General features: G+C 41.7%; 1 protein-coding gene across 1 annotated transcript; it reads right to left on the reverse strand.

Moving 5' to 3' along the window:
- On the reverse strand, positions 1-26,460 carry mphosph9 (M-phase phosphoprotein 9). Its single transcript, XM_080419517.1, has 25 exons — positions 26,347-26,460; positions 22,463-22,737; positions 18,849-18,996; positions 16,709-16,798; positions 16,137-16,594; positions 15,303-15,453; positions 14,648-14,720; positions 13,326-13,429; positions 12,066-12,182; positions 11,244-11,635; positions 10,635-10,784; positions 10,293-10,380; positions 9,355-9,570; positions 8,647-8,694; positions 8,368-8,432; positions 8,149-8,250; positions 7,313-7,549; positions 6,755-6,933; positions 5,490-5,765; positions 4,317-4,434; positions 3,446-3,537; positions 2,813-2,908; positions 2,036-2,166; positions 798-866; positions 1-303 (listed from the first exon to the last, which is right to left on the reverse strand). Exons 2-25 carry the CDS (start codon positions 22,699-22,701, stop codon positions 202-204), a joined length of 3,741 nt encoding a protein of 1,246 aa, XP_080275643.1. The 5' UTR covers positions 22,702-22,737; positions 26,347-26,460; the 3' UTR covers positions 1-201.
- Between the last annotated feature and the right edge of the window lie 477 nt (positions 26,461-26,937).

The following is a 26,937-nucleotide window of genomic DNA, read 5'->3' on the forward strand; positions in this document are numbered from 1 at the left end:
TTGCGGCCTGAAACGTTTGGGAACCCTTGCTCTATATTGAGACAACTTGTTATTTGGCACTATAATAACATTTAATTGAATTGAATCAGTGGCAGTGGATGCTCACATCATTATCATTATAGTCAGAGTTAATGTATGCTTGGTGTGGATGGCCAAACCGCAGAATGTAGAACATAAGGTAGAAAAGACAGACAGACATTGCTATATGTTGGCAGAGGAGCGGAGAACATGGAATCTCTTCAGAGTCATGCGGATGGAACCCAGCTCACGATTCACTCTCTCCAGACGATTCTCTAAGGCCACCTGTAGAAGCATCGTCCGTTTAGATGGAACAATTAACAGCCACTTGGCTTTATTTTAGGAAGTATTCCAGTTGTTTGGATTTATTTTTTTCAGGTCAATATATGTGGACATTTAAATTATTGGTAGGCCTGTCACAATAACTACATAATTGCCTAATCACAATTATTTTAGATAATCGCATATCATTATATCTGTTGAAAAATGTTCATACATTTTCCCCAAAAAAACTGAAATAGCAAATCTACAAGCTATTTTTACACTTTTTTTAAAGTATAAAATATGAAATATGTGTCAGTAATTTCTTTGTATATTTATTACGAATCATAAAAAGGCAAACAGAAATACATTTTCTATTCATATGTTCCAATGTTCAAAGCCAAAAACACAATTACATCGTTTTAATTGTGACAATTAATCGTTGACTTAAATGTTGTAATCATGACAGCCCTAATTATTGGTCTCTGCAAATGTAACAGTTTTCCATGAGATCTTACCTCATCTAATCGGGTCTGTAAACTCACTCTGCTTCCAGATCCTGGGATCCGGCTCAGAGCTGCTTCAATCTGTTCAGCAGACACAGGAAAGAAACCTATTATCTCCATATTCTAACTTTTTGTGTTTTTTTTTTAGAAATGAATGCCCTACTTGATCATTCTACAGCGTCGCACAAAAGTATCAAAAGTAGAATATCTGCAAGCTCGAAACTCTGAGAACTTGCAGATCTGCTACTTTTGAATTTGAATCCTGAAAAGTAACAGTTTTGGACAGAGACGATAATCATTTATTAACTCAAATCATTAAATCAAATGTAATAGTTGACTTATAACGTTGATCTCTGGCAGAAGCTTTGTACTGTATGTACAAAACTGTTACTTTTCAGTAAATGGGGAAAAAAAATAACCTTGTGTTCCTATGGATCCAATGTAGTTATTATTTAGTCACTAGCTCTTGTAAATAATTTTCATTGATTAAATATTTATAAAGCCCACATTTATAAATCCCCATTTTATTTTAGGGTGTACAATTAGTATAAATACTGTAGTTATTTTTAGAGCAAGAATAGTAATGCAATAAAATAAAATAACATCTGTACAACTGTAGATAGTGAGGCTATAATCCTATACAGCCTATGTATACAGTATGTGTAGTTATGTATTGTTTTTATAGCTGAATCAATAGCACAGTCACATAATGCAGTGGTTCTCAGAGTGGAGTCTGGGGACCCCCAGGGGTCCTTGAGAGGGGTTTATAGTTAGGAACCCAATGGACCCTTGCCTTACAGGTCTGTGATTCAGAGAGAGTATGGAACCATTTATTTGTACACTCTCAGAGTTATGGGGGTCTGTGGACTAATGCATTGGTTCTCAAAGTGGGGTCCGGGGACCCCCCAGGGGTCCTTGGGGGGTACCAGGGAGTCCCCAGCAAAATTAGTAAATATAGCATCACAATCATTTTAACCACTTTAACCATATTTTATATGCTATTCAAAAATAGCAGATCGACAAGATCATAGCATGGCACCGAGTGCTGCGCTATGAGCTTGTAGATCTGTTATTTTTGAAAAATCCCTGGCACAAAATATTTTTGAGATGGGGGGGGGGGGGGGGGGGGTCCACAATACATATCATTTTGGGGGTCCTTGACATGAAAACGTTTGAGAACCACTGGCCTAATGCATATACATTTTGGGGTGCCCTGACCGAGATAAGTGGATGGCAGTAATCACTCTTACCTGCAGTTTCTCTTGTGTGAGCTCATCCAACAGCCTCTCAGCATCAGCCAGTGAGTGGAGTCTGGCTGGGAACAATGACGAGGTGTCTTCACGAGAGTCCAGCAGCTCCAGTCCACTGCCTGTCCCCGGCGCTGTCACCATAATTACATTATGACGATTAACTGTCATACAAACACGTGCCATTAACTATTTACTTTAGGTTAGGTTTTGTCAATGAAAATGAGAGCAAATAAAACTGCCGCACATATGATAAAAAGGCATGATACCGGTATGACACTGGTAAGAAACTTAAATATACAAAGAAATTACTGACAGTGACCGGTACCAATAATCAAAATAAATAATGTACTATGGCCATATTTAATCATGCTATATTTTCAAAAGTTAAAAAATTATAATAATAATTGTGGAAATAGCTGAACTATGCAACGCATTGTGAGCTTGCAGTTTTGCTGCAATGTGTGAACAATTTTCAACAGATGAATTTAGATCAATGGAAACGATTCTGACGATTATGCAAAAGCAACTGTGAATATCTCAGATAATTTCAATCAGGCGATTATGTCGTCTCTGTCGGGTGGAAACCTCGTTCAAAACTGTTAATTTTCAGGATCGTTTCGAGCTTGCGGATCTGCTATTTTGTATACTTTTGTGTGACGCTGTAGTATGATAAAGTAGGGCATTAGTTTATGAAAAAACACAAAAAGTTTAAATATGGAGATGAGAGGTTTCTGCCCGACAGCAACGACGTAATACATTGTGACAGGCCTGCTGTACCTGCCCCATGCTCATCCCAGCCCAGCTGGGAGTTGGCCTCAGTGGGGTTGACACTGCCAGAGAAATCAGCTGATATACTGCATGACTGAAGCAAGTCTGGGGAGGAAAGGCCACAATCAGGCATCATGCATCATGAATATTTTGACAGTTATCATTTATTAAACCACTTAAGCCGGATCTATACTTCATTATTATATATTGTTATAAAAATGTCATCATCCTGTGGATCCAGTCCGGATCTAATTCAAATACTAAAATCAAAAAGATGTTTTATTTAAAAAGAATGACATGTTGGGTTTTGTAATGTTGATATTATGTATGTATGTATGTATGTATGTATGTATGTATGTATGTATGTATGTATGTATGTATACTTTGTGGCATTCAGCACGTTTCAAGTCAAGCAGCTGTGATTCCACAAGGCTAAAAACTGCACACAGCAGATACTCAAGAGACTGAGCAAGAGTGTCACCACAGCAATAAATAACAGTCCAATCGGCATAAAAATGAAAAGTGCATTTGGGATAGTGCAATATTTCAGCCTAGGTTTAAAGTAAAAAGCAGCACCACTCCAGTTGACCGCCTCAACGAGCTCCCAGGAAGGAAAAGCAGGAATGAACTACAGTACATTACCTTCATCTCTGTTTGATGATGTAAAGTGGAGTCTCTTCCTGGGGCTGGCACTGTGGAATGAATGACGTCTCTGGTCTAGTGGCACATCTAACCTGCAGAAAGAGAATGCAGTGTGATCTGTAAGATGAGATCGTTGCTGTCGGGCAGAAACCTCCTATATCCATACATAACGTTTTGTGTTTTTTGGTAAATGAATACCCTACATGATCATACTACAGTGTTGCACAAAAGTACCAAAAGCAGCAGATCCACAGATCTAAACGTGACGTGAACGACGTGTTTCGATCTGCTACTTTTGCAATTTTTTAATTTGAATCCTGAAAAGTAACCCTGAAAAGTAACCAGATTGATGCTACATTTCTGGGACCAATCCCGATGACAATTTAGAAGAGTATTAGACCACAGATATTTTGTCAAAAAGAGCAAAATCTTCTAATCGATAAAAAAAAAAATACTTAGATTTGATTAAAGTTTCTATTTTAGAACATTTAACTTATGAGCCAAAACATTTATGAAAATAAACACAAAAAAATGTATATTCGAGGAATCGAAAAAGTTAAGGCGAAAAACTAAAACTAAAACATTGAAACTAAATGGCAAAAAGGCGGATTAGAATTAGGTGGGGAATGCAAGTCTGAACAGGTGGGTTTTGAGGGAGATTTTGAACAGGGCAAGGGTGGGGGGGCGGCTTTTATGTGAGCTGGGAGTGGGTTCCAAAGGGAGGGAGTTGCGAAGTGTTTGACTGGAAGGTCGTGGAGGACTGGTGTGATGTGGTCTCTGGATCGGGTTCTGGTGAGGAGGTGGGCAGCAGAGTTTTGCACATACTGCAGTTAATAGTTTCTAATGTTTAGCAAAACTATGAGAAACTCACCTTTTATGCAGGTGTTGCTGCCTTGGCAACTGTCCAATTGCAGTGGAGTAGTTCTCAGTCGGACAACGTTTGGGACTGGATTTTGCAGACAGAGGCATAAGTAGAGTTTCTCTCTTGGCTGCCAAACACAAACCAAAGAAAAAATTTATTGAAAAAACAAAAGTAGCTTATTTTAATGATTCTAAAGCCTAGTTCAGACCTAAGGTTCATGACGAGCCGAGTTGAAACCACTGCAACGTTCTAGAACGGTATCATCACGTTGAACTACGCATAAAACATTAAATCAAGATGAAACACCATTTTGCAAAACCCCTATGTTTTCATCATATTACAAACACAGTCAGGTAGGGGTGCAACAGGTAATCGAACAAATCAATTTAATCAGAAAGAATAAATAAATGATGTTACAAAATTATATATTTTCAAAACATAAAACATATTTTAGCTATTTTGAACGACACCATTATAGAACAACGTATAAAATAGGGCTTAAGTGGTTAAAACCAATCGATGTAGTTGATTATATTTTTCTCCATTATTTGATTCATTAGTTGAAAAAGTAATCGACCGCCATAACTCTAGTGTACAAATGGAAACGAATGGACCCATAAGGGTCAATTTGGTTCCATTTGTACACTCTCAGAGTTACAGACCTGTGAGGGTCCATTTCGAACCCCCTCAAGGAACCCTGAGCGTTTCTAGACCCCAACCTGTGGTTGAATCCCAACTATGTGGGGTTGCACTATCTCATGTACAATGCGCAGACACTCTTTCACACCGTAATGTCTAATCTCATGTGTTGTGGACCTACTGATACTGTTCTAGCTGGATTATGCTGTGTGTGTGTGTGTGTGTGTGTGTGTGTGTGTGTGTGTGTGTGTGTGTGTGTGTGTGTGTGTGTGTGTGTGTGTGTGTGTGTGTGTGTGTGTGTGTGTGTGTGTGTGTGTGTGTAGATATGTTCGATTCTTGCCTTTGCCTGTTTCTCTTCATTGTTTGATTTGATTTCTCTTTTATTGTTCTATTCCTGAAAGCAACAAAAACGATACAGCTTGCACCAAAACGAATTTCACCCACTTCTTTACACCTGTAAACCTGTGACCACAAAGATTATTCTTATTCTGAACTTTGAGCAGCACAGAGTGAGAGAGATATGGGGGGGGAGGGGTTACATACTAGGAGTAGCTGGTGGCAGGCTGTGATGCGGGGGTAATGAGGACGATCTGTGGCCTTCCGGAGAGAGACTTCTCTGCGGTCTCAGGAGCGCTGTAGCCCTCTCTGGTCGTCCGTCGTGATGACACCTCACCGTTCTAGCCGCTCCGTGTTCGGGTCCAACGCTTCCTCTTCCGAGCTCAGCCACATCCGTGTCCGCTCCCACCCCCAGCTGCTCCTGGATAGGCTCCTTGTGCTTGCGCTCCACCAGGCCCACTGTGGTTCTCTGGCTGCCGACCCCTGCAGAGAAGACCCACAGATAACGCAGGGGATCTCAAACTTTTTCATTTCAAGGACCCGACCAGTTTGGTATGCACTAAGCCACTTCCCATCTGGTTCACATGTAAGGGTCCATTTGGTTATATAAAAAGAGAAGAAAAAACATGTCATGGTGTTATGATACCGATAAATAGTAACTTAGAATAGCCTATACGGGAACACAATTGTTTGATTGATCATTAAAATAAACTCATTCGGCTGCCATGTTAAGTGGTCAGATGGGTGGGCTGCAAAGACTTTGAGATTTTCAAGTAGGCCCTGCCCCTGATTCAGAAAAGGTTGGGAACCTTTTCTGGCCTAAATAGGTATTGCATTAATTGTTATGCGAGCCCTTAACCACACATGCTTAACGGGAATGAAGGTAAACACAGCAGTGTTTTCGAGTCAATTGGTTTTTCATTGTTTAATCGGCGATCGCGCTGTTCTCTGTAACTTCCACCATCAGGTTCCCTTTGCACTCACTTCCCACTCACCCGGATGCAGAATTAGCGGGTTCCGTTTCCGGTTCTCGGTTTCATCTTGAAAAATGAGATTTGTAGGCCAAAATAGGACAAAACCAGTTACCCCACACGGTATAAAAAACGAACGGAGAGCTCCGGTTATATTTTCTTTTCTCTGGACGACGAACAGTTATCGTCGCTGTGTTTACCAACGATCTGAAACCCGATCATAAGCTAAGCTAAGATGGCCAGCGGGGAGGGCCGTGAAATACGACTACAGCCAACGGATATGACGTCTGCAGTCTGCATCTGTCGTGTTTGTTTATAAACACGGCCAGACAAACGATTATAATGGATATAACAATTCTGTGACCGGTTGAAAAGGTTATAAAACACGAAAATCGCTGGCACTGGGTGAGTACATTATGAAAATACTCTGGCAGTCAAAGAGTTAATTGACAAGATCATAATGGATAAGTGACGTTTGGATCCTAGAGAAAGTGTTCTTACAGGGGGCTCGGCTCTGTGTAGACCTGGTCTCCTCCAGCTCTATCAGAGCCCTCAGCATGGGGGTCTGGTTGCTCGATCTGTCTCTCCTTCCTGCTTCCCGCAGGCCACCACCACCACCACTGTGTTCTTGAGGCTGAGGATGACTCTGACTCTGCAGTTTGTCTGGCGGCGATGAACACCTGCAGAATAGCAGGTCAGTGGATTAATCATTATGTCCCATGTTCAGTGGATCAAGATTGCAGATCTCCACTACCAGTAACTCAGTACATTTACTCAAGTACTGTACTTAAGTATCTGTACATATAAGTATAAGGTACTTCCATTCATATTATTATTATTATTATCATCTTTTTGATACTTTATACTTCTGCTCCACTACATCTCATAGTAGTTTTTACCCCACTACGGTTATTTGACAACTTTAGTCACTAGTTACTTTGCAAATTTAGATTATAATTACAAAACATACACTAACCATTTAAGCCTTATTTTATACCCTGGCTATTCGAAAACAGATCGGCTATTTTCGAACACTGTCCACTACAGCAGAAACATTACCTCCAACTGCTGCCAACCCCAGATGAGTCCACAGAGCCTCCTGACCCGGCTGATTGGTCACATTGCAGATAAGGTGACCTCCGGTAGCCATTGGACTGGTTAGTCTGAGCGAATGGCGAACTCCTGCCACTCTCTGATTGGTCGGTTAGACGACGAGGAGACTTCAAGCCGGTGGCGTCTGGCTCCGTCCTGCGTTTGCTTGGGGAGGGTAGCAGCAGGTCAGGGTGGTGGAAAAGACTGGTGACAAGTAAAAAAGAAAATTAACTTTATGTTCTAATACGCAAAAATTGCTAATAACAAATAATGATGTACACCTACAGCAAAACATATATCCAAATGCCTTCCAAATACTTGATTATAATGACAAAATAGTGTCACCCGATAGCACAATGAGACTGGATAGCATCATATTATGCCTGATTTAAATTAATTCCCATGAATTTAAACTGCTTGTTTGAGCCATGACTGCATCCATACAGGATAAAAGCTAAATAAAATCTCACAACGCCGTACTGTGCAATTTGTGAAATAGTGTGAAAGGAGCACCCCACACTAGCACTGATTCCTAAACAATTAACACAATATGTCAAATTATGACCATTTGAAGAGATCGACAGATTGAGGCTATAACCTTTGTTTTTATATGAAATATCCGAGACCCGAGATTTTATGGAAGATGCTTCTGAACATATCAAATGCTCTAATTGAGAGCTTGTAGATCGGCTATTTTCGCTGCGCAACATGCTTCCATAGAAGAAATGCTGGCTTCTATGGAATCCAAATGACTTAAATCCATACAGAATGTGAAAATCTATTTTGACATCCTCGATGCTTACCCGGCCCCAGAGGGCTGTGTGCAGCTATGAGGGGCATAGCGTGACCTCGCCTGGTTCTCATGCTCCAGCTGTTTCACTTGAGACTCCAGCTTGGAGATCACCCTGAGAAAGACCCAGCCAAGAGGAACACTCATGACGTTTCAAGGCAGGCTTCATTTGCTTCACACCACATCTCAAGAGCATCGGTGCACCCTGTATGTTTTTTGCAAATGGACTCACCTTTTCAATTCTGATATCTGATCATTGGCACGGAAAAGCTTGTCCTCTGTTGACACTAGGTTGTGCTGTTGACATCAAATAAATGTAATGTAGCCGGTGCATTGAACAAAATACAGAGTGAAGATCCACATATTTTTGCCTTTTACAGCAGGATTACGTTTGAATTTTTAGTTTGAGTTAATTTCTGACATTTGTGTGAAATAGAGTGTGAATAATACAATTACACCATCAACAACAATAGAAAAAAAGGGGAAAAAATCATTATAACTGAATCTTTACCTTCACCCCCCCATGGTCTTTCTTCAGGGAGTCATACTCCCCCAGCAGCTGAGAAAGCAGATCAATACAGAGTTCCGAGTTATCATGGACTATAAAAAAGGGATAGTTACCTTTTCTTTTTTGGAACTCATTAGTAGTAATATGGGGACCATGGACCGCTTGTCCCATCGCTTCCACAGCTTGTCAACTTTCATGTGTGACAGATGCTCTTCCTCACAGACACTACTGGGACTATTTTCTGTCATTTTGTTCACTGACCCCTTTTATTCTTTCCGTTTGCTGCAGTTTGCTTTTGGTTGACGAGCTGCTGTTGTATAACACTGCAGTCTCTGTGTAAGCTGATGTCTAGCGTCCAATGTTTATCATATTTATAGGTCTCTATAAACAATTTGCAATTGAGGGCATCTAGCAGACGCTCTTCATCCAGAGCGACTTACAGTAAGCAAGGTAAACACATACGTCAAATGCAGAGAGACAGTGTAGTGCCTCAGTAATCTAGGATCACAGGTAAACCATAGGTATAGCATCTGTCTAAATAACATGCTACCTATTTTACATTAACCTTTGAACTAGTCAAAATGCGTGCCCGGGTCCCGTGCTGAAGAAAGCTGATTTTGCAAGTTTGTAAGCTTGCAAATTGGCTATTTCCGGTGCAGATGACCACTTGTGCGATGAAGTATAAATCAGGCTTTAGCCCAGCAGACTCACATCCTGCAGCATCTTGTACTCCTGCTCCCTCCTGGCCTCCTTGTCCCGTGCGTCCCTGCAGGCCGCCTGCGCCGCCTCCTCTAGCTGCCGAACGCGGCTCTTCAGGCGGGCGGCCGAGGCGTCCTTCTCGCCGCCGAACCGCTTGCTTTCCTCCAGGCGCTGCTGCAGGGATTTAACCGTGGCGACCGCCACGGCGTAGCGCTCGGGCCATTCCACCTGACGAGGAAACGTCACGTAAAGGTTATTTCTTACCACTCTCAGAGAAGGACTGGGGAATGCCATCACAGGGGTTTGTTTATGTACACTGCTGTCAACTGTCAACTATTGCTTCTATTTATTTGCATGTTCTTTCTAACTTTCTTTTTACAAAAATATTTTCCTTTGTCTGCCAATTTATTCGTTATGCCAATTCTCGATGCCCGCAGACTCCTACAGCTGGTCCAAGGGAGAACCACACAAGCGGCCACTTGTATACATACGATTTTTTTTTATGTAGAAATGACTGTTGGTGCAATCCCTCTCCCCAATTTCCAAAAATCATTCATAAAAGTATTATTATTGATACTAAAGAAATCTAATGTGAAGTTTTGTCCAAAACAGAACTCATTCTGATCATTATCTCATTAACACTGTTCAGAATAGCTGACGTGGGGGTCATAACAAAGACTAGTTAATGAATTAATTCTGTTTTATGATTCTACCTCACTACCTCATTGTCATCACAGTGCAATCATTTTACTGTGTACAATGATGTGCAACGGTTCACATTTATCATTCCAATAATCACTTTATTCTGTTTTAGTAGGATACTGAGTGTACTGTATGGAATTGTTAAGAAAGATTGGAATACCACAGGCCTTGTACATCCCAAATAAAATAGTTCTATGAAATATATATCAAACCAATGACAAAAGGATGTAGAAGAAGAAGAATGTTACCAGTTTCTTTTCCAGTGTGATGTTTTTGCCCTCTAGTTCCTGGATATGACTGGCAGCTTCAGCCAGAGCTCGCTCTAAATGCTCACACCTATAAGAAGGAAAAACATTTACACTTTATCGTACCAAAATAGCTGATCTACAAGCTCACAACGTATCGCTTTGTGACACATTGTGAGCTTGTAGATCGTCTATTTTCAACAACAGAGAATACATTCTTTATAGCCGGGAATTCATGTAAATGCATGCCCACAGACAGACAGACAGGCAGACAGGCAGACAGGCAGACAGGCAGACAGGCAGACAGGCAGACAGGCAGACAGGCAGACAGGCAGGCTCACAGACCTTTCTCTGAGGGCCTCGTTGCTCTTCTCCAAATCTTGGGGCAGATCTCTGAGGTTGAGTTTTTCTCTGAGGGCTTGGATCTCAGACTCATAATAAGCCCTCAGATCATCCACGTGTCTGTAGTGCTTCTCTCTAAGGTTCTGCCTCAGTCTACGAGAGTGTGAGATGGATGGATAAGGAAATTACTTTTGCAGGAATGGAATGCATTCAAACATGAGAAAGAAAAGAAAAGTCGCTAACAATGAACAGGAATAATAGAACAAGTTGCGATCCGGAACTTATTTTAGTGATTTAAATGTTATTTTACGTTATCTGTATGTGTATGGTATAGTTTGTTAATACAATATAACTCGTACATCTGCAGTGGTTGGAGGCGGTCTCCCTACTCTTCTATTGAGACATTTAGACCCTGGTGTCGGGTAGGACACATACTGGTTGACACGTAGTACTGCCTGAAGCTCATACTTTCCCTGGCCAAACATGCTTGAGCATTACAAATTTGGTAAAAATTATAGATTTCAGCTTGAACATTAACGTCTTTCAACCTGGTGTCCCGAAATTGAAAATAGCTGGTGACCTACAAGTTCACAGAGGCTACATTACACTCACAGAGAAAGGGCAACAGGATCTCCTGATAACGAAGACCTCTCCACATGCTGACTGGCGGCAGAGGTGGACTTTAGCTTCAGGGTGCTGGTGAGACTGCCCTCCTCCTCGCTGATCCTGGCCGCCTGCTGCAACGGGTGCACCCAGGAGCTCTGCACCTTGGTAGGGGAAGGGGCGACGGCCGAGAAGCTGGACATGTTAGAGGAACAGTCCGTATCTCCGGGGTTGTTGGCACTGCACTCGACCACGCTGTCGGGGCTGACGGGGGGCCCGGGCTTTTGGTAGAGATGGTGGGCCTGGGCGGGGAAGGACGGGCTGCTGACGTTGGAGGGCGACGTGACGCCGGAGGTTCGCTCTGACTCACGCACGTGAACTGCTGTGTCCAGAGTTGACACCTGCAATACAAACGAAAATAACATGTGCAAGTTATAAGCTAAGCTAGGACTAGAGAGTTCATTCATTTTATGTGCGTGTGTGTGTATAATGTGACCGATATATCGTTTTGGCCGATATATTCGCCATTATTTTACTTTTTAAATGACGTCGGCAATTATGCAGCTGATGTGTCCCGATTTTTAACCACTTTCAACCTGTTTTGGGCAAAATATTTATACGTTTTCAAAAATGTAAAAAATGTAAAGCTTGTTAATTTTGAAAGGATTTCAGTAGGGCTTAAGTGGTTAAATAAAATAGAAATTATTCTTCTTTTTTCTTTTAACAAAATATCAGCCAAAACATCGGTAATCTGTGGTTTAGTACTCTCCAAAATTGTGGTCGGCATTGGACCCAAAACTCTGTCATTGGTCGGGCTCTAATGTGCATTACCTGTGGCGACAAAGGACTGGATGTACAGGAGCCATCCCAGTTTGTGTGCTTAGGGTCTGTTTTCTGCTTGTTCTCATAGATCTGTCTCAGAGACGGCCGAGGCTCTTGAGGTGGAGTCTGTGGGAGAAATGACACCAGCGTAAGGCTTTGTAACTGACAAGTCCATCTATTTCACTAAACAGTTTGGCAGGCAGACAGTTTGGCAGGCAAGTAACAATCAATTGGTCTTCCTTTTCTGTTCTGTGGCTTGTTGATGTAAACAATTGTATCATTCCCTCCACAGTAGGCTCAGAAACAATCATTAATAGTGATGTTTTTGTATTTTGTTTGTTAAATATCTCTATTCTGATAGTAATCATTGCTATAGTGTTTTTTTTTTTCAGTAACAGGGGTCTCCCGTCTTTGGTAAACAGAAAATACATTTTCAGGATACCGATTTTATCCAATCAGGAAAGAGAACCCCACAAAGATAATTTATCAGCTTCATTTTTCTAGCATTGCAGTTCCAATTTTGTCAGCTCATTTCTTAGTTTTTTGTTTAATCACTTTCAATTTTACTTGTTTATCCTGTATCCTGATTGGATAAAACTTGTATCCCAACCTGAAAATGTATTTCTTGTTTACAAAAACTAACATTCTACTAGACCATACCCGGTGAAGTGCACAGGCGAAAGTAGTTGCAAACGTGGGGTTATTGCACGTCCTGTCGCGCGTCCCCCCCGCACGTCCCGTCGCGCCGCTGGATTTTCTGTGTACACGCGTGTAAATGAAAGTCCTTTAAGTTTAAGCACGTTGTCTGTGTGTGTGTGTGTGTGTGTGTGCGTGAGGCAGGCGAGGCAGGCGGCAAAAACACTAACGGAGTGGGTGTGTGGATTCGACGCATGCGCAGTTTGATCTCCCGTTGTTTTTTAAAACGCTAATAAACAGTTGAGATTTGATGAAATTGAGAAACGGGCTTCGCAGTTGCGTTCAGATCGTAATGGCCAATGGCTGTGTGCAAATTCAGATCAATTGCTCCAGCCAGTGAGGAGAACCGGGCACACAGTTTTGCTCTCACCACGGTCGACCACAGAGGTTTGTCAAATTATAGGAGGATAGCAATGGAATATATTTTTATTTTAACAAAGAATGTCACTTATATGCCCTCTACTGACTCATACATGCAGTATGACATAATCAAAATACATAGTGCATGAAATGAGAGTTTTCTCAGAGAATACATGAATCATACTACTGTAGGTTTCCAATATTCATACCTACCAGACTCATGGACACCTCCTGCAAAAGGAGGTACGCGCCGCTGTCAAAGCTATCTGGAAGGGGATGATAGATTTCGTTCTCATTCAGCCGCCAATACGTCAGGCCTGAGAAGAAATGAAGCACACAGTAGGTATTCTTCTACTGGACTGAGTACTATTGTAGAACTGTATAATAAAACCTTGTATGATCCTAATAACACACCAACTCCCCCAGGAGAAAGTGTATACGTTCATTACACAACGACATTTTAACAGTCTCGAGAGATTTCTGCATCATTTAGCCTAAATGATGTCAAGGAACTGCCTAAACAAGTTTCTTCAGAGTTATAGACTGTTTTTAGCAGTCAAAACATTGAACCTTTATTTCTTCACAAACTACAGAGAGTAAATAAAGCTCAAGTTTCTTTGTCCACACAGGGATGTAATTCGGCTGAGGCAGGAGAAAATGTGCTTCAGTCAACAATTTCCAGACCGCTGAACAAAACTGGCCTCTACGGAATGGTGGCAAAAGGAAGCCATTGCTTAAACAATGTCAACCTGGCATGTCAATTTGTCAAAGATCTTGGATGAGTTTACCAGGGTGGACTTCATTCACTCCTGACATCACAAATCGTTATTAACTAGATGTTTTCTGAAAGTTTGTTTTGAATGCTACAACTACTCAGTAGTTTTCGGATGTTCACTTGATTTGAGCGGAGAAAGAAAAACTAAGTAGCAGAGTGTAACAACTTAAGTTCATTGTTCGACAGTGTCGCACTGTGAAAATAGCTGATCTACATGCTCACAGCACTGGCTATTTTCGCTATCTTTGAAACTGTGTCTACCAGAATGAACAAAGGCGGGTGTGAGAGGACAGAGACTGACTAAAGCATGCACATTTTCCTGTAAACTAGGGCAGACACTTGGTGAAAGTGAATTGCAACTGTGTTAGCTTGTAGGATTTACACAGGTGATTCTGGATGAGGTAATGTTCAAACATGATAGAAATTAGTATTTAGCACGAGCCATATATAATAGAAGCCTACTGTGTGATAGCACCCTCCTCTGGACATTAATGGTTAATGTAGCAGTGAACTTGTATAACTGAAACTTGTAACTGAATTGTGAGTATTATTTTATATTAATAATAATAATTGAGTCCCCTTTAGCTGTGGTGGGGGTATTTTTCCCATCGTATTTGCCTTCTGCATTTAACCCATCCTAACTACAAGTATTAGGGACAGTGGGGAAGGTCCATTATTGTTTAAGGCATATTGCCATTAAGACAAACTTTATATCAGTCAACTCTTGTCTATGTGTCCTTCTCTGTCAGTGTGTTGTTACCTGAGACCTCAGACAGCAGGCTGTCACTCCTCCTCAAGGGAAACGAGTTAGAAGAAAGCCCAGTCAGTTGATGCTGCAAGCCAATAGACATGACAGGGTGAGACTTCACAAAAAGAACCAATACCGGAATAACATTCAACAAAACAATACTGTAGTTCATGGGTCTTCAACAGGGGGTCTGGGACCCCTAAGGGGTCCTCAGAGCTACTACATGGGGGCTGCCAAATCTTTGTTTGATAGGGACTGTTTTTTTTACATTAACCACTTGAACCGTAGCATCTCTACACCAAACCTCTTTGCCAAAAATAGCCGATCTACAAGCTAACAACGCCTCGTGCTACGAGGCCTTGTGAGCTTGTAGATCGCCTATTTTCGGCAAAGAGGTTTGGTGTATAGGTGCTAGGATTCAAGTGGTTAATGTAAACATACATTATACAATATGTAGTGGGGGGGGGGTCCCTGCTTCATCTCTCTCTCAGCCTGAAAAACGTTGAAGACCCCTGCTGTAAAATAAACATGTTCCCCTTCTTTCCACAACAAAATCGTTATCTCTCAATGCACCTGTCCAGGAGAAACACAACGCAGTAGTACAGCCAGTTGCAGGTGAGTTGTACTGTATACCTGCAGTGGTGTAAAGTAGCATTTACTTTTATACCTGGTCCTGTGGGGCTGTGTGTCTGTGGGGTTCTCTTGGGCTCAGGGGCTCCTGGTAGTCGTCACACACATGGGGAGATGTCTGTCCTGCCTTGCCCTTCTTCAGCCTCAGTTTCTGCCTCTGGGCCCACGAGGTCAAAGGCTGGTTGGCACTGCCAGGAACACAATAGATCAGGTCCCATTGAAAAGAAATGCAACGCTGATGTGATTTTAAAACCATGAGCGCTGAACGACTGCTACTTTTATTTTCATTCCATTTCACCAATTAAATGTGGTGGAAGTGATATTTTTTGTTTGTAACAACAAATAGATTTTTGTTCAAAAGTTTAAACTTCTACAATCTGACAATAATCTTTGCTATTTGAGTGTTTGTTCAGTAACAGGTTCTGTTCAGTAACTAACGGAGGTTTCCCCGTCTCCCCGGCTCTCTAGTGAACAAAAACACATTTTCAGGTCGGGATACAAATTTGATCCAATCAGGAGAGAGAACCCCACAAAGATCATTTATCTTGTATGAGTTCTCTCTCCTGGTTGGATGAAATCGATATGCCGACCTGAAAGTGTATATTCTATTTACTATAGAGCTGGAGAGAAGGGGAGACCCCTGTTATTAAACTAATAATAATATAGAAACCATTACTATTGGTATATACACTTATTCTAACCAAAAGAATATCCAATCATGTTTAAGCCTGGTTGTCAAAAAATTACAAATAATAGCTCAAATAGACGATCTACAAGCTCACACAAGTGTTTGTAGATTGGCTATTTGAGCTAATTGTGGAATGTTTCGCCTCAAATAGGGACAGCGCCTTGAAAGCGGCTAAATACCTACCTAGAAGCTCTCTGCTGGTTAGACAAATGGCACGGTACTCCAGCTCCTGGAGTCATCTCATTAGAAAAGCTCTGCTGAGGTACAATCCCGGGAGCCTCGGGGAGGTCTTCCAGGAGGGCGCAGGTCCACTCGTGCTTCCCCTTCCTGTGACCGGCCTCGTGCACGTCCCCAGGAGACAGCGTCTGGCCCAGGCCTGATTCCCAAACAGACAAGGTCCCATAGCCGCTGCTCATGACTGTGGCTGCACGCTCCTCGGCGAGAACCGCTGCGCTCAAGAGCTCCGACGCTCTATTGGGTGGAGGTGAGGGGGAGGTCAAAGGGGAGCGGGCGGGGGCACTGGTCAAGTCCTCAGCGGGTGAGGGGTCATTGGGGATGAGGTTGGTGTTGACAGGGGTTGGCTGGCCACTGCTCTGGCGATTCTGGAGTTGAACCAAGGCTTTAATTTCATCTTGAATCAGCTGTAAAACAACCATCCCATTGTTGTTGTTGTTTGTTTAATACACATGAATATTATCCACTAATTACCAACAACACGACATGACTAAGATTAAGCTGTTAGCAAGCAGGCTGACCTGAATTTGACACTGGTATTGTTCTTGTTGAGCAAGGATTTGCTCTTGGTATTGCTTCTCGACCAGCTGAAAGAGGTGCAGCCACCTGCCCTGTTCCGAGGGAAAATAACAGGTTTTGGTTTACATTGTCAATACGTGTGTATGGTATGGTATGTGAGAAATAGAGTGAAATCTGACATACAAAGACAATGATCTCGACAGTGAAGCGGGGAGGTGAGAGGGTGATGATACTACGGGCCAGCATGAGTGCAAAAATGTGTTAAGGAGGTGACATTTATAGATGGCACCATGATGTAGCTGTGGATGTAGCTCATACATCATGCAAATCATTATGCAAATCCTGGTCGGTCCAAGTGCAGATGGCCAGGCCCGACCTTAAATCTCCTCTAGATATTTTGCGTCTTATTTATACTTCCCGTGCCTTACTACCCGTTTACTCCTTTCTTATTATTGTTTAGATTAATAGTTTTCTTATTAAGCTTAGATGCATCTCTCTACTCCCACCTGTATCTGCCCTGTATTTCCTACTGGGGAGCTGCTATGACAACTGAATTACCCTTGTGGGATCAAGGAAGGTCTATATCGTTGCTGTCGGGCAGAAACCTCTTATCTCCATATTTTAACTTTTTGCGTTTTTTGGTAAATTAACGCCCTACTTGATCATACTACAGCGTCACACAAAAGCATCAAAAGTAGCAGATAAACAAGCTTGAAGCGCGGCGTTTCGAACTTGTCGATCTGCTACTTTTGCTATTTTTTAAATTTGAATCCTGAAAAGTAACAGTTTGGGACTTAATGAGGTTTCCACCGGACAGAGACAATGTCTATCTGTATGCCTTACCAAAATACAGGTTGACAAGATGACTCCCGTTCTCCAGAAGCTCGACAGAAGCATGATAACCATCCAAACATACCGCCAAAATGACGCAAGCGTTTCTAAAGGAAGAAAAACGTGAAAACTATGACCTGGCCAAGTGTATCATGTGGCCTGAGTTGAATCCACTGTCTGCCATGTGTCATGTGACCACAATAACTGAATATCCACGCAAGCATTTCACCAATGAGAATGATCCTCCTCAAGTGGAGATTTGTAGGTATTTGGGTACTTGAGTGGTGAGTTTATTACACCAAGGGACTACACTATATATCACCCATATTACACTCCATAAAAAACACAGTTGGAGAGGCTGTTCTCAACGTAATATCTGAGTCTACATACATGCACCACTTTGATCACATTAACCATGGCGCTATTTTGGGCATGTCATTATAGGCAAAACTTTAAGAAAATAGCAGATCTACAAGCTCACAACATGTTGTGTGTGTATATATTTATGTACATTTTGATATACAGTATAATGTTTTAGAAAAGTATAATAGGGCTTAAGTGGTTAACCCATAGGGTACACAGATTTAATGACAGGCACTTCTATTTCTATTGCAGCTAGGACTCGAACCGCGAACCGTCCGCTCACTAGTATATCTTGTGACCAAGGCTGAAGTGGTCACATGGTAAGAGATGTCACATTTGGACTGGAATGTGTTTACATCTAGAGGTTACACCAAGTGATATCAACCACATTGCCGTCGGCACCGTGTATCAGTGTTCCACAAATACCGTCTCCTGAATATGAAACGATCAGCTTTAAGTGTGGTACTGTGTGTTAACAATTTACAATTACAATTTTCCAATGTTTGTGCTTTCAGCTGTGATCCACATGACAAACAAAACGCGATAGCAGAGAGAGAGAGAGAGAGAGAGAGAGGGAGAGATGAGGCATGCAAATGCAATTACATAAGATCAATGGCTACGGCAATCAAATCCATTAAAAGGCCCGACTGAACATGCTCTTATTATCTAAGAACAGAGCGACAAATTATTGAGGCTGGATTGAGGATGTATACCTTCCTACAGTGTCACACAAAAGCACCAAAAGTAGCAGATCTACAAGCTCAAAACGCGACGCGAAGTGACACGTTTCGAGCTTGTGGATCTGCTACTTTTGCTGTTTTTGAAATTGAATCCTGAAAAGTCACAGTTTTGGACATATGAGGTTTCCACCCGACAGAGACGGTATATATTATCCTCCGGCAAACCGAATGCTTCCAAATCTCTTGCTATAAAAAAAAGGTTTCTCACCTCGCAGTCCTTCCAAATCTCAGGGTCAGTCTCCCCACTGCTCTGGATCTCCTGCACCAGCACCCTGAGGGTCTCCAAAGGACTCGGGTTGATGAACGGAAGGTTTTTTCCCTGTTGGAATGCCTCGTCTGTACTTAGACATAGACTCCTACAAAGATAGCCATACAACTGTATTTTAGCGCGGTTCGGTACAATATCACATGGTTTTACCCATTAAGACCTGAGGCCGATTCTACGAATGCCTTCTAAATCTGTAGTTCTCAAACTTTGAGGACCCCCAAAATGATATGTATTTGGCCGCGGACCCCCCCCCCCCCCCCCATATGAAAATGTTTTGTGCCAGGGACCCCCCAGAAGAGAAGATTTGTGTTAAAAAAAATCTATTCAAATTCAAAATTATTCAAAATGTTTCAAACACCTTCAAGATTTTAAAAAATAATCAAAAATAGCATGTGTACAAGCTCGCAGTGCGGCACAAAGTGACGCTCTGTGAGCTTCATTCTTCAGTCATATGACCAAACCTCCAAAAATAACACAGATGTACAAGATTCTGTGTTAAAACAAAAACAAGAACTAGAAGCATAATAATACAATGGGATATTATTCATTAGAGAAAAACATGGAGAGACAGTTTAACAGTGTAGTTAAGACGTAACCAAAGATGGCGGATAGTGATGTAATTTTATGATTTATGCTCACATGAGATCGATCATCAAATGTGCTATGCAAAAGTTACAATAGTTTGCTTCAGTTCGTGATGTAATTGAATTGAAATGGAAACTACAGTAAACGCACACTGCAAGAGAGAATGAGTATAGTGTGCAAAAGCCCACAGGGCCGTCATCAGTGTGGAAGGAACTGGTTTGTCACCGTTGTTGACAAGATAGGCAAGAAGGTTGCAACGTTCAGCTAAATGTTCCGTCTGCACACGCGCCTCTGATTTAATGCAGCCAAGACATCCATTTACGGATGGTACACGCTGGTGCTGGATTAACCAATCTCACAACAATCTTTCTCTTTCGAATGCTTTATCATTTGCCTCTCTCATACTGTTATATAATCGGGTCAGAAGTCAGAACTAACGGGTCTATCATTGTAGCTCAGGTGGGAACAGGGTTTAATTGTTCCCCCAGGTCCATTTTGGAACATGTTTTTTTTTAACAAAGATTTAATTAAAAAATTTGCAAATAAATGTACAAGCTCACAACGCATCGTGATTCGACGCGTTGTGAGCTTGTAGACTGGCTATTTGCGCTATTCATCACACATCATACATATATGTCCATACTGTACACGTATGTACAATGAAGTATAATGTTGAGCATTATACTTCAGCAGCCAATTTGGACACCGTTAACATGGCACCCAACGTCTTTGCATTCAATACCCAGCAACAGAGCCATTGGCCCATTTCATTTTGGACCGACCAGTGAAGACATCTAACTCTGACAAATTTTAAGGCTTGTTCCACGCTCTAGAGGACTGCAGTAGGATTGAACACAATGTTCCAGCCGGCAAGGAATGTTTTTTTTTAATGCTATGTTTCAGATAGGTCCGTGTAGAGAGACAGGAAACCAAGGGCAGAGAGAGAGAGAGAGCAGAGACATGCGAGACAAGACGGATTCAAACCCGGGTCTCACAGCTCACAAACAACAGTCAGGACTAACCCACCAGGCACCCTGGGCGTGGGTTTTTACTCTACTGCAGGTGGGAGCATCGTCACGGGATGAGTGTGGAATGTAAAACTATATATAATATATGAAAATAAGGTATAATTACAGTAAATCGTTGCTGTAGTGTCGGGCAGAAACCTCTTATCTCCATATTTTAACTTTTTGATTTTTTTTCCTGAATTAATGCCCTACTTGATCATAATGCCCTACTTGATCATACTACAGCGTTACACAAGCAAGCTTGTAGATCTGCTACTTTTGCTGTTTTTGAATTTGAATCCTGAAAAGTAACAGTTTTGGACATATGAGGTTTCCACCCGACAGAGACGAACTACATTATCCTCCAGCAAACCGAATGCTTCCAAATCTGATCAACACATGTGGTTAGTCAAATTTCCGACCGCTAACATTAACATGAACTAAGCATAGCCATCGCATCACGTTCATGTCTGTGTCTCTTGTCTTGTGGGCTTGACAAGACTTTGGTCTGGTAACACAAGATTACCAGCCAACCAGATTACCACTTAAACCCTATATACTTTTGACCCGGGACCCGGAGGGGTCCATACTTGGCCCCCTCCTTTGTCTCTTGTACGCCAACTTTATCTGCCGAAAATAGGCGACGCTCACAACGCGTCCCAAATTGTCAATTGGCTATTTTCGCCGCTAGGGTTCACGTGGTTAAACTGTTTACAGCATTGGTTCTCAAAGTGGGGTCCGGGGACCCCCGGGGCTCCTCCTTGGGGGTGGTTCCAGGGGATACCCGGTAAAAGTAGTTCAAAAATAGCAGATCTAAAAGCTCACAGCGCATCACTTTGTGCCGCTCTGCGAGCTTGCACATCTACTATTTTTGAAAATATTTGAAAAATAGGCAAAAAAATATATATAATTTAAAAAAAATTGTACACAAACTTTCTCTTCTGGGGGTCCCTCCCTGGCACAAAACATTTTCCGATGGGGGTCCACTGCCAAATAAATATCAATTTGGTGGGTCCTTGACATGAAAAGGTTTGAGAACCACTGGGTTATTTAACTATATTCTGTTTACAGTTACTGTAGGAGCCCAAACAGGGTTTATATTTGTATGTGTGCACTGATTGATATGTGATAGATGTAGGCACCGCATTGGCACTGTGATGGTGGGCGTGTCTCTGTGGGTGGCATAAGTAATGGCACTCACCTTGTTCATGGCTGGTTTGACCGTGGGGGTAGGGTGAGCTGGGAGTGATATATTTTGTTGACCACATTTTGTATTTTGTTCACTGTTTAATTTATTTCTTTGCACATATTTATTACATATTTATTGGAAACTTGTAATTGTAATACCTGGTGACACCGAAGTAAAACATTTTACACTTGAGCTTCTGTTTGGACGCGAGTCCTTTGAATGTGCGCGTCATTCAGTTTTTATCTCCCAGGCTTAGCCTGCCGGCTGATCAATTCATTGGGGATTGCTATCAGCCGCAATAGTTACTGTACCTGATCAGTGGTGGAAAAAGTACTCAAATGTTTTACTTAAGTAAAAGTATCAATACTGCAATGTAGAAGTACTCTGTTACAAGTAAGTCTGGAATTTAAACTTTATTTGAGTAAAAGTATAAAAGTACTGGTATCAAAATGTACTTATAGTACCAAAGGTTAAAGTAGTAAAATGTTTGAAAATAGCAGATCTACAAGCTCACAACGCGTCGCATCGGCTATTTTCAAATAGCCTAGGTATAAAAAGGGCTAAAATGATTAATGTATGTTTTATAATGTAATAATTTATAAGTTTTCAAATAATTGTAGTGGAGTAAAAGTACAATATTTGCCTCTGAGATGTAGTGGAGTAGAGGTAAAAGTATTGAAAATTGGAAATACTCCAGTAAAGTAAAAATACCTCAAAATTGTACATAAGACAGCACTTCAGTAAATGTACTTAGTTTCTTTACACCACTGCACCTGATCTTGTTGCATGTTGGTGTGATGTCCACCGGCCTGCTGTCCAGCGTGTCTCCAGTTGTCTGTGAGGTCGGGATGTGTCTGTCCTCTGGCCCGGCCAGCCCAGAGGCCGATGTCCCCTCAGAGGACACCAGAGAGGTCTCACTCTCCTTACCCCCATCTCCGTCAGGACTGACAAGGCAATGGCTCAAGGCCCCCGAGCTGGACACATCCTCAGAGATACTGTCATCTGTGGACATGCTTAAGGGCCCATGGAGAGAGGGTCACTCTGACATCTGTAAACCACGAAAAAAAAGGGACAAGGAAGGGACACTTCAACCTGTGAGCCCATATCGGTAAAAGAACAAAGGGGAAAAAAGATATTTGTTTTCTCCTTTGTGTGTCTTGAGAGACTAGGAACACTTAAACCCAAAATACTTCATTGACCAGAGTCACCATGCCTAGCCCCCCCCCCTCCTCCTTTTTCTCCCTCTACACCAATCTCTTTGCCAAAAATAGCCAATCTACAAGCTCAGGACGCTAGGGTTCGTTAAGCCTTAGAAACAGTTTTTTAGTAACCCTCTAAACTAAAGACATAATGTTACTGGGGCGGCAGTGGCTCAGGGGTAGAGTGGCCGGATGGGAACCAAGAGGTTCCCAGTTCCCAGTTCGATCCCGGGCTCCCCCAGAGTTAGTGTCGAAGTGTCCTTGAGCAAGACGCTGAACCCCTAATTGCTTCCGATGAGCAGGTTGTTGCCTTGCATGGTTTCCGGTGTATGAATGTGTGTGTGAATGGGTGAATGTAATGCACAATCTACGTATGTAAAGCGCTTTGGATAAAAGTGCTATATAAATGCACCATTTACCATTTACTGATGAATATATCTGTGGTATAGATATATTCACCAGCCTATTATCAAGTACTGATCAAGTGTCCTGCATGATTAGTAGCTAATTCACTATATAGTAGGCCCGTAACGATACAGTAACTGCATCGATGCATCGTTTTGAATTTTCAACGATCTACTATATCGATATGCAAACAGCTAAATATCGTATCGTTTGACTTTGAATCGTATCGAATCGTTTTGCAATGCAAATAATCGTATCGAATCGTTCTGCAATGCAAATAATCAATTATATCAATACTAAGTACTTTTAAGAAGAAGAAAAGAGAAAGAGGGGTTTATATCCAGTATCCAGGTATTTATTTTTCACACAGAATTTTTGGGTAAATAAATAGTTACTATATCGATTTTAAATCATTGAATCGAATCGTATCGTTCTAAATTAACCTGTCCTGTATCGTTCATGTATCGTATCGACTAAATCGCTGAATCGAAACGTATCGTATCGTTCTAAATTAACCTGTATCGTTCATGTATCGTATCGACAACCAAGTATCGTGATACGTATCGAATCGTTGTTAAAACGTATCGTTACACCCCTACTATATAGGTATTAATGAACCAGCTACTGCCGGGTAATGACACAAGTAGTGATCAATAATGAAGACAACACAATGTCAATGCTTATCATATCTTCCTCACCTAACATCTAGTCCAGCACAGAAGAAACCTCGCTGAGCCAGTTATGGATGGTTGACAGTTACAGAGGTCATATGTATGAATACACTAGTTAGCAACTACTGCATCTTGGTTAGTGTTAGTACTAGGTACTAGTTACTAACACTAACCAAGATGCACTAGTTTACACTAACCAAGATGCACTAGTTAACACTAATCAAGATGCAGCACTAGTTAGTAACATTCACTAGTTAACACAGACCAAGATGCAGCACTAGTTAGTAACATTCACTAGTTAACACAGACCAAGATGCAGCACTAGTTAGTAACATTCACTAGTTAACACAAACCAAAATGCAGCACTAGTTAGTAACATTCACTAGTTAACACGAACCAAGATGCACCACAAGTCAGTAACATTCACTAGTTAACACGAACCAAGGTGCAGCACTAGTCAGTAACATTCACTAGTTAACACGAACCAAGATGCAGCACTAGTAGTCAGTAACACTCACTAGTTAACACAGACCAAGATGCAGCACTAGTTAGTAACATTCACTAGTTAACACGAACCAAGATGCAGCACTAGTAGTCAGTAACATTCACTAGTTAACACAGACCAAGATGCAGCACTAGTTAGTAACATTCACTAGTTAACACGAACCAAGATGCAGCACTAGTCAGTAACATTCACTAGTTAACACGAACCAAGATGCAGCACTAGTAGTCACGAACATTCACTAGTTAACACGAACCAAGATGCAGCACTATTTAGTAACATTGACTAGTTAACACGAACCAAGATGCAGCACTAGTTAGTAACATTCACTAGTTAACACGAACCAAGATACAGCACTAGTTAGTAACATTCACTAGTCAACACGAACCAAGATGCAGCACTAGTTAGTAACATTCACTAGTTAACACGAACCAAGATGCAGCACTAGTTAGTAACATTCACTAGTTAACACAAACCAAGATACAGCACTAGTTAGTAACATTCACTAGTCAACACGAACCAAGATGCAGCACTAGTTAGTAACATTCACTAGTTAACACGAACCAAGATGCAGCACTAGTTAGTAGGCTACCATTCACTGGTTAACACGAAGCAAGATGCAGCACTAGTAGTAACACATAATAGTGTTACTACCTGGTGCTGCATCTTGGTTAACTGTTAGTAGCTACAGTACATCTGTAGGGCAGCAGCAGGTACCAACCCTGTCTGCTCTGCTCTGCAGTCCTGTCTACATTGATGAGGAGGACGCGTGTTGCTCACTAACGCACACTGGTCTTTGTGTGGCTGTCACTGACACACATCTAGATTGTATTTAAATAACTGACATGGCTGGTTGCACAGCCATAGAAAGCAACATACCAACAAAAGATCACGTCACTAACGTTAACCATAAGTATAAACCAGATAAGGTTTACTAAGATAACGCGTAAGCATTCTCTTCACCCTAGCTCTGGTGAGTTCTCTCTAACGCTGTAAGGAGCGGTGCTCCTCTGAACATTCCACTACTGTGCGAGGTCTCTAACTGTTGTAAAAAATAAAAGGAAACTATTTCGCTACTTATCAAAACAAAGGCTGTTTTGTGTTGTTGAAAGACTATTCTCCACGGTGGGAAACGTCTCAGGACCCAACCTTCTCTGTATAATACACTTTTTGGGCAGAAAATAAAATATGTTCGCCAGACGGAAATTGTTTGTTTTACTCCACTGCGCCCTCTACAGATCTGGTCAATAACAATTACCAGTGACCAGATCTGTAGAGGGCGCAGGTGAGCAATGCAAATCATTTCCGTCTCGCGGCACCTATTTCATTTTCTGCCCAAAAAGGTGTATTATACCAATTATACAGAGAAGGTGGAGTCCTGAGACGTTTCCCACTGTGGAGAACAGTCTTTCAACAAAACAAAACATAATTTGTTTCGATGATTTACGAAATTGTTTCCTTTGTTTTTTACAACAGTTGGAGACCTCGCACAGCAGTGGAATGTTCAGTCCATCAGAGGAGGACCGCTCCTAACAGACCGTTTAGAGAGAAGTCACTAACGCTCTGGACCAGAGCTGTCTTCATCCCAGCGCTGATGCGGACAGCCCGTTCCAACTGGGATGCCAACTCAGCTGGACGTTCTAACAAGCTGCTAAATCATTAAAAGCACCGGGTGTACAGCTATATCACCCACAACTATGTTGATACATCATTCATATCTATAAGTTAGCTCAGTTAGCTCGTCATGAAGCTAGCCCAGCGCCCAGTGACATTGATAAAAAAAAGAAGATAATTAATTCCACACATAATGACGTGTTTCACAAGGAACTAGGCTGCTTTGTGCTCATGGTGGAGTGCATGGTTTGTTGTTGTGTATTTACCTGCTATCGTCCATGGTTTCGTTATGTTTTATGGTGTGTAGTTTGTAGTTGGTTAGCTTTGGGTTGGTGGGGTTGCTGCTTGGCTCTCTGCACTGCAGCGACGGTGTTGCCAGGTTTCGAGGTTTTGCGAGAGAAATAAGCAACCAGGTCTATGAAAACAAGCCTAAAAGAAGGTGTTCCGCGGTGGAAAGTCTGGTGATGCGAGGTTAACTATATAGGGTATAGCACTGTTTCCCAAACAGTGGGTCGGGATCCATTTGTGGGTCGCGGACACATTTGTATGGGTCACAAGTAAATACCCCTTTATTTTTTGTTTCCTGTATATGTTTTTACAATTATTATCATTTTCATGAATTAAAAACAAATTCAATGATTTCTCAAAAGAATTTCATGAATAAAAATAATAAAATAAAAAATAAAAACCAAAGAAATTCCATAGATTAGAAAACAAATGTTTAAGAAGTAGTGAAAATAGCCACACTGCCATTAGCTCAAGACTCTTTTGGGTCTTGACTGAAAAGAGTTTGGGAACCAGTGGGGGCTACGGCTATTTTCAAATAAAAGGGGGGGGGGTATCTAGTAATTGTGGAT

Source organism: Gymnoscopelus braueri (genome assembly GCF_963280865.1).
Source record: "Gymnoscopelus braueri genome assembly, chromosome: 22".
In the NCBI taxonomy this organism is placed as follows: domain Eukaryota; kingdom Metazoa; phylum Chordata; class Actinopteri; order Myctophiformes; family Myctophidae; genus Gymnoscopelus; species Gymnoscopelus braueri.

Excerpts from the sequence above, each read along its gene's own strand:
- mphosph9 (XM_080419517.1), bottom strand. The coding sequence starts at position 22,701 with ATGTCCACAGATGACAGTATCTCTGAGGATGTGTCCAGCTCGGGGGCC. Across the intron at positions 15,454-16,136 it reads AACCAGCAGAGAGCTTCTAG|TGCCAACCAGCCTTTGACCT; the intron begins GTAGGTATTTAG and ends TGTTCCTGGCAG. Across the intron at positions 9,571-10,292 it reads TCACACTGGAAAAGAAACTG|GTGGAATGGCCCGAGCGCTA; the intron begins GTAACATTCTTC and ends TTTCCTCGTCAG.